General features: G+C 43.8%; 1 protein-coding gene across 1 annotated transcript; it reads right to left on the minus strand.

Annotated features, from left to right (window-relative positions):
* Positions 1 to 9831: 9831 nt before the first annotated feature.
* Positions 9832 to 13032, minus strand: LOC142767653 (uncharacterized). The gene is made up of 2 exons (XM_075869798.1): positions 12323 to 13032; positions 9832 to 10546 (listed from the first exon to the last, which is right to left on the minus strand). The coding sequence occupies exons 1-2, from the start codon at positions 12604 to 12606 to the stop codon at positions 10369 to 10371; spliced, it is 462 nt and encodes a 153-aa protein (XP_075725913.1). The 5' UTR covers positions 12607 to 13032; the 3' UTR covers positions 9832 to 10368.
* Positions 13033 to 13754: the final 722 nt, after the last annotated feature.

Here is a 13754-nt window from a genome sequence, read left to right on the forward strand (position 1 = left end):
GGTGGACGCTTTGTCAAACCTTGAAGAAAAAGTCACTTCATGTCAGGACCGGCTCACGCATATGAACCAAGTTGTTCTAACGCTTGAAAGGAAGATAGACGATTTAGAGAACCGCAGTAGAAGACCTAATTTGGTCATTTTTGGGCTACCAAAACCAGAGGGTGAAAACGGTGGATCCCTGGAAACAGCCGTAAATAAAGGTATCTTTCAAGACCTTCTCGAACTGGAACCAGTAGCGATAGAACGAATTCACCGATTAGGTCATCCATCTCCGAATAAGAAACGACCGGTCATCCTGAGACTGCTCGATACGAGAGATAAAACACTAATTTTTAAACAATGCCACAAACTGAAGAACTCTCCTATATCAATAAGTGAGGACTATTCGCAGAAAGTTCGTGAAGTTAGGCGGAAGCTCTGGGCAAGTGCGAAGGAAAACCGGGAGGGAGGGGACAAAGTTCCCTTAGCTTTTGACAAATTGTACATCAATAAAGTGGCGTATGTTTGGAACGAGGAAACAAATGATAGAGTTGTTGCTCAAAAAAACGACGAAGAAAATTCACGCCGGCCAATGACCCGTCGTCACGCGCAAAAGCTAAGGTAGACGCTAGTTTCTTCGACTGCCAAGGCAATGTTTTAAAGATTCCGTGTTTAGAAATCAACCGTCCATCCTACATAAATTCGATTTCAGCCACAGAAAAACATCTGCATATCGTCAATTTCAACGCTCGTAGCGTAGTAAACAAGACAGATATACTTGAAATTCAACTGCTACGGCATGATCCACACATTGCAATCATAACAGAAACTTGGTTACGTAGTGATATAACAAATGAACTAGTCTTTCCACCCAATTACAAAGTGTTTCGCAAAGATAGAATGCACAGAGGCGGGGGTGTGGCTGTTCTAGTGAAAGATCAGATAGATGCGACGCTTATCGGTGACACTCCCGACCTGGAGTGCCTATGCGTCAAGTTATCATGCTGGGGCCATTGCTTCGTGTTGTACGCATGTTAGAGGCGACCTGACGCAACTCCAGATTATTTGATTAAACTTCAAGAGCACATGTCTTCTTACCAGAATAAGAAAATTTTATTGATTGGTGATCTGAACCTGCCTGGTGTCAATTGGGAGCTCCTCCAAGCAAACAATAAGAGTGATGAAAACGCTAACTTTATTTTCGACATTATGCTGACACATGATCTACTCCAAGTGGTTAATGAACCCACGCGTGTGCAAGGGTCATCCTGTTCTGTATTAGATGTTGTATTTTTAAACCGTGCATTTACTGAGCATATTGTGTCAATTGAGGATGGTTTGTCAGATCATTCCCTCGTTGCAGTTTCTGTACCCATTGTCAAGATTGCTGTTCGCAAAATTCCCAAAACCATATCTATTAAAGATTATTCGAGAGCTGATGACGCCAGCGTCATTGACTACATGGAAACCTGTCTTACGGGCTTTGCTGACAGTGGCGGTGAAGTGAGTGCTCTGTGGGCAACCTTTACTACAATGTGCAAGCATTGCATAGATACATTCATACCTACTAAATCTAAAAAAGTCAATAAAAGTACACCATGGATGACGCGTGGCATAATTCAATTGAAACGCAAAATCAAACTAATAAAAAAGAAACATGCGTGTACGGGGATTATTAGTGCGCGTACAGATGTTATCAGTGAACTGCAAGACAAGCTAGCATGCGCTGTACGTTATTCGAAAGACCTATACTTCACTGCAACATTGCCGAACTTTATAAAGAAAGCGCCGGATAAGTTTTGGGAATACCTAAGCGAAAGCAAGAAGTCTGTCACGGAAATCACAATTAATGGAACCATTGTTAACAACTTGAATGCTATCGCACAACATTTTAACGATTATTTTCATAGCGTATTTACCAGTGGTAGTTCAGGGTTATCTTTAGACTCTGTAGTGTTTCAACGCCATGAGGCAAACTTCATCTCATACAATAGCATTGTGTCTATGTTGTTAAATTTAAAAACCAAAACAACTCCTGGCCCTGACGACATCCCAAATGTGTTCCTTAGGCGATACGCCAAAACTATTGCTAAATTCCTGGTTGTGTTATTCAGTGATTCTTTGCTATGTGCAAAAGTACCTAGTGATTGGAGGATGGCTCGAGTTGTCCCAGTCTTTAAGAAAGGCGATCGATCGTTAATACAGAATTACCGCCCCATATCACTGACGTCATCATGCTGCAAAATTTTCGAGCACATAATCGCAAGTCGCATTAATGAATTCTTAGAAGAAAAGTCGATACTAACCACTTGTCAACATGGCTTCAGAAAAGGCTGCTCGATTATCACACAATTTGTTATGGTAATCGATTCATTTGCTAAAGCCTTGGATGCTAACGGTCAAATTGATGCTGTATTTTTGGATTTTAGTAAAGCTTTCGATAGGGTCATTCACGAAAAATTAATTCTAAAGCTAAGAAACATTAAGCTTCCTGATATCTTGATTTCCTGGATCGTAGAGTATCTGAATAACCGTAAACAATATGTTTCAGTTGATGGACACAACTCGGGCTGTCTACCAGTTACTTCAGGTGTGCCCCAGGGCAGTGTCTTGGGTCCATTACTCTTTCTTTTATATATTAATGACATTGTCACCATCGTCACACCTGGAACACAAATAAGACTGTTTGCAGACGACTGCGTTTTGTTTCGTACAATTAAATCTGTGGATGATCAGAAGGAACTAGATTTCAGCTTGAATAACATATCCTTGTGGTGCGAAAAATGGGGCATGGCTGCAAATACCGACAAAACAGTCTCTCTTCGCATAACGCATAAAAAGAATCCCCTCAATCACGTGTACAAAATGGGGTCTGTCCCATTAAAACAAGTTGATAGCTACAAATACCTTGGCGTAACGTTCACTGCCAATTTATCTTGGAACCTTCATGTAGAGAACACATGCTCTGCTGCATTCCGAAAACTAGCTTACCTGCGACAAAAACTTAGAAATTCTCCTTCAAACGTTAAGTTACTCGCCTACCTAACATATATCCGCCCAAAACTAGAATATGCCTGCGTAGCATGAGACCCGTATACTAAGCTCAATATCAACAAACTTGAGAGAATACAAAGAAGGTCGGTTCGTTTTATTTATTTTAAATACAAATGTTCGGACTCCCCGTCACAGCTAATGTTGGCTAATGAGATTCCTTCTCTTGAATCAAGAAGACAGAAGTACCACTTTGATTTTTTACGTAATCTACTTGACCACAAATTCACCCTCAACTCTTCGCTTTATGTAAGCCCTCTTTCCACAAGACAAACACGGCACCATCACTCTGATGCATTAACACCTATCTGTGCTAGGACAGACACATACAAGTTTTCCTTTTTTCCACGGACTATTTCAGAATGGAATTCTCTGCCTGCACCATACAACTTGTGACGATGGGTGACATGTACTTTTCTGTACCTTTTTTCATGTGCATACTATCACAATTTTGTTAAGTTCTTTTGAATATGTTTGTATGGGCAATTATATATTAGTGTATATATATATATATATATATATATATGTGTGTGTGTGTATATGTATATATATGTGTATATGTATGTATGTATGTATGTGTGTATGCGTGTGTATATTGTGAATATATATGTGTGTATATATAGAGTATGTGTATGTATATGGATATAGATTTGTATGTTTATTTGTGTATGTATATACATATGTATGCTTTAGTTTTGTGTACAATTATGTATGCCCGTCCTGCAAGGACCACGTCGTGGTCTGCAGTATGTTCTAAATAAAAAAAATAAAAAAATAAAAAATAAGGGTGTATTCTGTTCCACCATTAAAAATTGCATCATTTTTGTTTGTATTCGTTTGTTTAGTGATACCTTGTATTTTTGTTTTAATTATTTCATATTCTTATCATAAAATATGGCTGCATTATCTTGCTCTCTGAAACATGAAATTTTTTGTACACATGCGTGCATTTTTTTCTAGCACATTTTAGTATGTTAAGCTAATTTTATTTATATTTTTATGTTTATGTATTCACCACATCCTTTGAGGAGGTTTTCAGGACCAAAGATTGGGAAGAGTTAGGATTAAGAGCTAATGAGGAGCATCTTAGTAACCTGCATTTCTCTGATGACATTGCCTTAATGAGTAACTCAGGGGACGAATTAAAGCTCATGATTACTGAAATGAAGATGGAATGCAGAAAAGTAGGTCTGAAAATTTATATGCACAAAACTAAAGCATTGTGCAACAGTCTCGGCAGAAACAGCACTTTGCGATGAGTGGAGAGATGCTGGAAGTTGTTAAGGAATATCTCTGCTTAGGACAGGCAGTAACTGCAGAGCTGAACTATGAGAGTGAAATAACTAGGTGAATTAGAATGGGGTGCATCACATTCAGCAAGCATCCTCAAATCATGCATGGTAATCTGCCACCAACCTTCAAGAAGAAGGTATATAACAGCTGCATCTTGCTGGTACTCGTCTATGGAGCAGAAGCCTGGAGGCTTACAAAGAGGGTTCAGTTTAAATTGAGGATGACGCAGTGAGCGATAGAAAGGAAAATGATAGAAAGGAAAATAACCTTAAGAGATAAGGAGAGAGCAGAGTGGGGGAACAAGCCATGGTTAATATAGTAATTGAAATCAAAAAGAAGAAATGCACATGGGCCGCACACATGCAAATAATCAGGATAATCACCGGTAGTTAAGGGTAACTGACGGGATTCCCAGAGATGCACAAAAGAGAGACAGAAAGTTAGGTGCGCCAATAAGATTAAAGAGTTCCCAGGTTCTATAACGTAGCAGCAGACGGCGCAAGACCGAGTTGATTGGCGGATTATGGGATAGGCCTTTGCTCTGCAGTCGACGTGGCCAGGCTGATGATAATGATGATTGTTAGGTGCATTAGTCATGCTCATAATATGAATACATTGATGCCCAATTTCAATGTAGTGGTTCAAGTCCATGTATGCATTGTTCAATGTAATACATGAAAAAAACATTGATGATTTAGGCATGCCAAGATGACTTCTCGCTTGTGGCTCCAATGTTTAGAAACGAAATTCATTTAAGATAATCTGTCACAAAATGAAGTGAAGAATGCTTCCTCGTGTAGATTATCATTTTAGTGAATAAGATACCTGTAGTAGTCCATTGTATCATTGAATAAGCGCCCCGCCACGGTGGTCTAGTGGCTAAAGTACTCGGCTGCTGACCCGCAGGTCGCGGGATCGAATCCCTTAAGTAGCGCCAGAATCCTTTATAATCTGCATCGCCAGCCTGTAGACCACTGATGTCACTGTTATAGGACGGTAGTTGTTTATGTCATCTTTGTCCCCCTTTCCTTTATAGATCATACTCATCCTGCTAAGTTTCCAACCATCATGGACTTCATCATCGATTAAATTTCTGCTCACTGCGTCTCTCAAAGTCTGTTTAGACTTTGGACCCAATGTCTTTTTCAGCATAATTGGAATGCCATCTGGGCCTGTTGATGTACTACTTGGAACCCTCTTCTCAGTCCTTTCCCACTCTCGTTGTGAAAATGGAGCCATTGCGCCACTTGATCCACCTTGTCTATTGTGGTGCATAAGGCACCTCTTTGTTGAAATTTTTCTGTCACCCTTATTCTTATATATTCAATAGCTTCGTCCCCTTCTAGCATAGCACCTTGAGCTGTAGTTATAAACCTCTGCTCTAGGTTTGTTTCATTTCTTAGGGAGTTTAGATGGTTCCAAAATTTCGCAGCTGCCTTTCTGTCCTTTTTATGTACTTCTGCCAGCCACTGAGCACCCTTTCTTCTAATCTTTTCATTGATCAGGAGGGATGCTTCCCTTTTAGAGCTTAGAAAGACGTCCCATTTTCTTTCAACCTCATCCGTCGGTTCACCCCGGTGCTTAGCATGTCTGTGTTCCCTAGAGGCTTCCTGACGTTTTGCTATGGCTCTCTTAACTTCCTCATCCCACCAACTCTTGGGCTTGTGTCTTCTTTGGGGGGGTGACTCGTCACGTGCCTTAGCAAGCTCTAGCCAAAACAGTCTAATTAGATTTGTGTATGTCCACACAGTTTTATTATCCTTAGTGATTACTTTCTCAATTTGTTTAGTAGCAATTTCTATTTGCCTTTCTGAATGAAAATTTTTCTGTAGTTGCTCATCTTGTCTCCTTCCAACTTTCACTGCTCTTGCAAAACTTAGCTTGATACGTTTGTGATCACTACCCAGACTTCTGGGGCCACCTTCATCTATGTGCCTTTCCCTGAGCTTATCATACATCCCATGTGACATCAGTGCGTAATCTATTGTTGACTGCAGCCTTCCTACATCCCATGTTATTTGCCCTTCACACTTCTCGGTACTGTTGCAAATTATCAAATCGTGCCTTTCACGTATATCCATGATCATTTTGCCTGTTGAGTCAGTATACCCATCTATATCTTCTATGTGCGCATTCATATCTCCTAGAATAATTATCTCGCACTCTCCTCCTGATTCCTTAATGTCCTTTGATATACACTCCATCATTGCCTGGTTTTCCTCTCTGGCCTTTGCTTCCGTCCACAAGTACACGAAACCAAGGAGTGTCATTTGCCCTGCCACTTCCCTGGCTTCCTGTTTGCCCTGGCTTCCTGTTTGCGATGGCGCCCCTGTTTGCCTCACCAGTTTCTCTCTCTGCCGTCTGTCCTGTGTTTCTGCCATGCTTGAAGACTGCCGGACCACCGAGCTGTATGTTCTCCGAGCCTCCGTGCTGTGGCCAGAAACTGCGGCCCCCTGAACTCCCTTCTCGCCTGTTCCTTCCCGCCTGTCGCCTTCTCCGCTACCCACGCCTTCCGTCTCACAACACTCGGGGCCGGGGCAAAGCGCCATTAGCTCCTTTACCCACGGCTCGAGCTCGGTCCACCCTTCCCGTTCTTTTCGAAGGTCGCCCTTCATGATATAGACCTACTAGCGCCGTCTCCAGGTCGGATAAGTTAGAGTTACTCTAACGCCTCCTGGATTTCCCGTGCCTGCCGGATTATCGGCGGTCACTTGGGAAGCGGCGGTCGTCGGAACTACAATGGTAGCGCCACTCAAGTAGGGGTGTTTTCAAATAGGTTTTTATGTGTTTGAAACTTGTATGCAACAAAATTAACGTTAAAAAGTTTTTAAAAAGGCGTAAATGTAATTTTAATGAACCCTACGTAAGCGACGTCGTCAATCAGCAAGCAACTTTTTTTAATACAATGCATCCTCTGAATCTAGTAGCAAACGTCGAAATTGCCAATCTTAAAGGCCGAGTACAAAATCCTTATTTGTACGTAGGCAGCGTCGCCATAGATGACCGGCGTGTCGCGCTCATCCGGCAGGCACAAGAAATCTAGGAGGCGTTGTCTATGGTTATAGCACAAAAGACCCAGTTATAGCGCGAGAACAGAACGACAACACAGAGACAAGAAGGGCACGAGCGCTAACTTCCAACTCGTTTCCTTTTTGTCTCTGTGTCGTCATTTTGTTCTCGCGCTATAACAATCGTCATGTCATACCAACTACCCCAAGCTGTCACACCACAACCAGTGGCCACACCACAGAACACCTACGAGGCCACACTTCAGATAGAGTGTCATCGCCATCATGCCATGTTAAAATGGCAACGGAGTTCTGACTTAGAAAAGTTCAAGTAAAATAATTAAGCCACTATTCTTAGAATATACTGGCAGTATATTCTATGGACCGCGTAATTTAACTCGTTTACGTCCGTTCATTTCGTGGTCGACTATGGCCTGTGTGCGTCGATCTGTTTTCGGTTGAAGTAGAGTTGAAGTGTAGTCGGTGATGAGTTACTTCAATCATGAAAGCTCACATCAAGGGAGTGTTATTCTATGCGATCACCATAGTGTCGCCTTGTTTTCGCTTGCTCGTGAGCGTGAGTAGCGCAACGAAATGCAGATGTTCACCAGCATGTCGACCAACAAAAGAAAATCATTTTACTTGCCAAAAAAAAAAAAAAAAACGGGAAATAACCGGACTTCAAAGGCTGGCTTGTTGGCAATATATATCAAGCAATCTCACGCAGATCATGCTATTTCCTCCTCGAAGGCGGCATTTCCTCCTCGAAGGCGGACGCGCAAAAGCCTGCGCCAATGGGCACGCAATACAGATCGACTAATGTTGCTGATCCCACGAGTGGTACGGCCGGTGAGTCCGCTGGAGAATACCCGATTGCATGACCGGGATCATTTATTCCGTCGCGGAGGCCATCGGCTGACGCGCTTCGGTCATTTAGTCTACAGGAACTTCTTTAGTAATAGACAGATTCAAGGAATCTTCGATTTGGCTTGCACTAGTTCAGAAAAGTGCAGGTGCAGAAAAAGCGGTGCCAAGCGGTGCAGTGAGCGTGCAGCGCCGGTCGAGCAAGTGCAGGTGCAGCCTCAACCACGCCTCGGCACTAGCCGACACTAGCGCGCGACGGCTACAGCCAAAACGAAGGCGTGAGTTGACGTGAGTGCAGGCCGGAGAACACCTTGTAGTGTAAGCCTAAAATAGCCGCCTCCGCCGCCTTGTCCGATCAATACACGGCCGTGATGGCACTTCTTGTGACTGCGATGGAATTGCTGGACTCGAGCAGCGACGACGATTCCGTCAGCGGTGCCGTTTGCAGTGACTGCGACGATGAGTACGACGATGCGTGCATCTTGGTCGCGTGCGCGTTGGTGCGCGACGATGCCAACCGTGTACCCGGGTACGAAAGCATTATCGGCAGGTACCATGAGTATGAATTCAAGCGCCTCTTCAGGCTGTCCAGGGAGACTTTTGATAGTTTCAGGGCCAAGTTCAAGACTTCAGCCTTCTACCCAAGGGCAGTGCAAGGCCGCCAACAAATCAGTGCCGAAAAAACATGCCTCATAGCGCTTGTGTACCTAGGCTCACAAATATCTATGTACGCCATAGGCGACAAATTCGATGTTACCGAGTCGTCTGTTCATGTTTGTGTGACACGGGTCGTTCACTTCTTACACGCTATTAGCGATGAGATAATTTGCTGGCCTAGTAGCGCGGAAGTGACCCGCATAAAGAACGGCTTCCTCGCCAAAAGTAAAGGCAAGGGCCCAAGAAACACCATCGGCTGTATCGATGGATCACACATCGGGATACTCACTCCAAGCGAATCTACGCAGTCTTACTTCAACCGGAAAAAGTGGCCTTCGATAATCCTGCAAGGAATCTGCGACGACAGGAACAAGTTGCTGAACGTGTTTATTGGGTTTCCAGGTTCGGTTCACGACGCCCGTGTCCTGAGGGAGAGCCCCTTCTTTGCACGCGCAATTCAGGAATGTGAAGACAATTATATACTGGGTGACAGTGCATATCCACTGATGCCATGGCTCATGACCCCATTCAAGGACAATGGAAGTTCTTTTCCTACGTGGAAAAAGAGCTTCAATAAACGACACAGTCAACAACGAGTGCTTATTGAGAACACCTTCGGCCTGCTTAAACAGCGTTTTAGGAGGCTCTACCTTGTTGATGCAAAAAGTGTGCAACAGTGCTGCTATATAGTTATGGCTGCGTGTGTGCTACACAACATGTGCAACGATGAAAGGGACTTCCTTGAGGAACTTGCAACGCTTCCCCAAGAAGAAGATGTGGGCAATGATGAAAGTGAAGGAGATTTTGATTGCAGTCTGCCAGGCTACAGTCAGTCTCTGCGAGAGTTCATTGCAAAGGAACAGTGCTAGAAGTTCATCTTTGCTTCGCGATTTATTCAGTGTGCAAATGTTTTGCGAAGTGGGGTGCCGCGTCTAGAAGCAATGTTTTTTTTTAACAAATTAGATGGAGTAGACACTGCTAGTGTTATAAAAGTTTATTGCCCATATTATAACCCGTCCTTATTTGAGAGTACGTCGATCAACCGATCGAATCGCTGCATGCGCTCATCATGCCGCTTTGCCTTTGCCTCTTCCCATTTTTTTCTTTCCTCCAGTTGTTTCACTGCTGCCTCCTCTTGCTTAGCTCTCGAAGCTTGCATTTTTTCTAATGCCTCCAAGAGCGGCGTGACTTGGGACCTACTCTGGCGCTTCCTTTTTGGCGTTGTGCTGCTCCGAACTTTGGATGCTGTGTTGCACTCGACTGGGACTGCTGCATCTTGAGGTGCTTCAGTGATGCTGGTGCTGTTGAAAGTAATTGTACAGGTGCCATGTCATTTCCAGGCTACAGCACAAATTAAGTAATTTTTACTTACTCTGGACTTGCACTAGGCAGGATTGTTTTTCCAGGCTCCAAGAGCAGCCTTGGATTTACACTATGTTCTTTTTCCAAGACTTCTGCCAGCTCTCTGTAATAGACACTATGAGAATCACTGAAGATATGAAGACACAATCGTAACTTACTCTTCATATTCACAGTTCACACGGTGGTGACCTGAAGAATTGTTGTCTTTTTTTGACTTTTTATATGCTCTGTCCAGCGACTTCCATTTGTTTTCCACTTGTGTGGCAGTCACGTTGCACAAGAACTCCGTATTGATGGCCTCAGCCAACTTCTTCCACAGAAGCCTTCTTGTGCTAAACAAAAAAGCAAAGCACAGTTAGTAGGAAAGAAGGAAGCGACGTAACGTGACCCAAGTCTTGCAGTAGCACATGAACCTTTCCTTAGTACTTCATATGTGTAGCTTTCAGGGATAATTGCTAGGGATGTTCGATTATTCGAAAATTTTGGATAATGAATCAAACAGCACTGTATTCGGTTCCTAAGTCGAATCGAATTGCACATATTCTAAGTAACAAATATTCTTTTAATAATCGGCACTGGCGGGAGAACCCCAAAACAACGAAACAGCTACAAGTCATTCTTTCAATCCCTAATGTGACCTGTACGCAGCCCAAGCTTTTGCAAGACTACCTACACTATATTGATTGTCGAATGAATGCGCTTCTGAAAGCTCCATTCTTGCTCAATTTTTACTGCACTTTAGCTGTATCGCATTTATCAGCTCCTGTCTTCGTCTTGTAATAACCAAAGGTGGGAACTACGAGTGCTTGCAGCTTCACGACTAGCAACAGATACAAGTTTTGCGTTTGCGTAAATTGTTCTTGCAGATGTAAATTTCAACGCCCATTGTTATCCGCTTTTAGTGCGCAGGCCATGTTGTGATGACGGGTTGATCTGCTCCGTTACATATTTAGTTGTATCTGCAATGTTTGGTTGTAAATTGTTTTGTTTTTGTGTCCCAATTTTATTTAAAGTGAGGTGACAAAGTCTCACGTTGATAACGCTAGTCAATGCCGTAGTTGAACCTACAATTACAAAATGTTACGAATATTCTAGTTCCTGCTGCATACGAGATTACCTTAGTTTTCGTAATTGTGGTATTTTGAGTAGATTCAAACTGACTGTAATGGCCTTTGTCGAAAGTTTGTGACTATTTGTTTCAAATAAAATGTTCTGTTCTAAGGCTGTTTTGAAAATGGTCTACTTACTATTCAAACAGTATTCAATTACTATTTGTATTCTATTTGGTGCCATTACTATTTGACTCTTACTTGATTAGGTTCCGAAATTCACTATTCACACACTTCTGATAACTGCGAACGTTCTTTTTGTGCGGGAAGCATTATGTTGGAGAAGTTGAACATTGTGTAAATCACTCTTTTGGATCATAAAGCTTCACTAAGGAGACAGCCATATTCTAACCTGTCTTTGCATTGTAAAACATGCAGCTGCGCAACCTTGTTTGCTGACACGACGGCGCAGTCTAGGTTCAAAGATAGGGTAGCACGTGTCAAGAAGCATATCTCTTTTAACAATGAGCTGCACCATCTTGAAAAGTGGCAGTGCGAGAGAAATGCGGACAGACAGTGAAGACACAAGGACTGCAGGGCGAGACTTGCTAGAGATGTGCCTCAGAATAACAACATGCAATTCCCTCTAGTGCAAATTCTCAAGGCAGCACTACACTTGCAACATGGCTTGAGCTTGGAGGTGCTGCACCTTTTCGGCAAGACAGCGGTTGTGCAATGCCCAACACAAAAGCACCGTCGCTGTTTTTGAAGATCACTTGACTTAATGAAACATTACGAATGCCTTCGTTGTGTATATATGTGCGTGACTATACATACTGTTTGTGTGTATATGTAAACGTATATGTCACAGTCAGGCGCATAGCCAAAATTTTTTTTCAGTGGGGGGGGGCAGTAAAATGTAAATTGCTGGCAGTAAAATGTAGGCAACAATAACCATCGCCATTGTGAACTTCATGCGCCCTTATCTTGTTGGTGCTTGCCTAGAGTGAAACGGAATAATAAAAAGCTGCAAATAATTTTGGACATAGGATGACATACCGAAGTGCCCTGGTTTTTCCCACCAAGTCCTTCATTTCCGAGTATTTGGCGATGAAGAACCTTGTTTTTCGGGCGCTCCAAAGCTCTTCCACATCTTCAGCCGACGCGGCTGCTGCTGGAAATGCGGCTAAAGCCCCATCGCTGTCAACGTCGCCGTCGCAGGCAGGAGAAGGCGTCGGCGGTTGTGCCGGAGGGGGGTCATTTTCACGATTCCCTGCCATGAACCGCAACGTAACGCGCTTGCCGTCTGCAAGGGCGAAAACCAAGATTAAAAATACCGACATAGCATAAGCAATGCTACGAGGCTGTTTGCTGACCGACTACGACTCCTGGCCGCTAACCACGTTTTTTGGCAATGCATGCAGCCTGACTTACCTGATGCCTCATAGACGTAACCGTTGGCGTCCGTCATAAATGACCCGTCGGGATTGTGAAGTGCCTTAACTTCCTTTTGAACGCCCTGAACAACTATTTGCAACGTCGTCTGCTCTGGCCTTGGGGGGACGCCCGCCATGCTGCACTACTCTGCACCTGCTTTGGAGTGCGTGCACGCCGGTACAGAACTCGTCAGGAACTAGGCTTACACCTAGACAAAACGAGGGAGCCAGTGCAGAGGGTGCGACAGAGGGCGCGCGCTGCTCCGGCAAAACGAGGACGAAGGTGCTGCACCCTTTGAACTGGTTCAGCCGGTGCAGCCAAAACGAAGAGACCATCAGTTGCGCGTTCGTAGCAGCCGTACGGACGCGGCCTGTCATTTTAGAATAGGCACCCAGCAATCCAGCTTACGAGATCTGATGGTAGCGTCAAAACACACAGCCTAGCGAGTAGGCGCAGCAAAACCGAGTCTTCCAATGCGTAGCCTAGCGAGTAGATGCAGCAAAACCGAACTTGCATGTGCATATCATTTTCTTTTTTAGTTGTGAGCAAGCGGTCACGGCTGATTATGTAAGCGCCCAGGAAGCGTTCTTTGCAGACATGCCAAACAGGGCACTGACACTTCAGCGTGTCACTGTATTCAGCGAGCGTTCCATTTTCATAGTATCCCTAGTATTTTCTTAGTATCCGGGACGCGCAACTAAATCTGTCCATTAACGGCCCTTGAACACGTCCATGATTGAGGCGCATCCAAAAGCAACCCTAAAGACCAGGCAAACTGAAGGAAATAAATTGCCAGAAAGATAAATTTTTGACTATATGAGGCTAATACTTGTTAGAGGCAAAGCATCTTATGGTGGACTTCAATCCGGCATAGAGGTAAAGGGCCAGTCAATAGGCTCCGAAACGCGCAGTAAATGTTCGCGCATTTTTCTTGCACGTGACCAACCCCCCTTCCATGCGCAGTGACGTCAACTCAACGATCGGCGAGGTGACGCTGAACGTAGCATGTCGATTGACCTAAACCAGGTCTCAACAAACGGTAAAGTCAACGTCG

This window comes from Rhipicephalus microplus, chromosome 7, assembly GCF_043290135.1.
Source record: "Rhipicephalus microplus isolate Deutch F79 chromosome 7, USDA_Rmic, whole genome shotgun sequence".
Lineage (NCBI taxonomy): Eukaryota > Metazoa > Arthropoda > Arachnida > Ixodida > Ixodidae > Rhipicephalus > Rhipicephalus microplus.

Excerpts from the sequence above, each read along its gene's own strand:
- LOC142767653 (XM_075869798.1), bottom strand. The coding sequence starts at position 12,606 with ATGTCGGTATTTTTAATCTTGGTTTTCGCCCTTGCAGACGGCAAGCGC. Across the intron at positions 10,547-12,322 it reads GGAAAAACCAGGGCACTTCG|CACAAGAAGGCTTCTGTGGA; the intron begins GTATGTCATCCT and ends TTTTTTGTTTAG.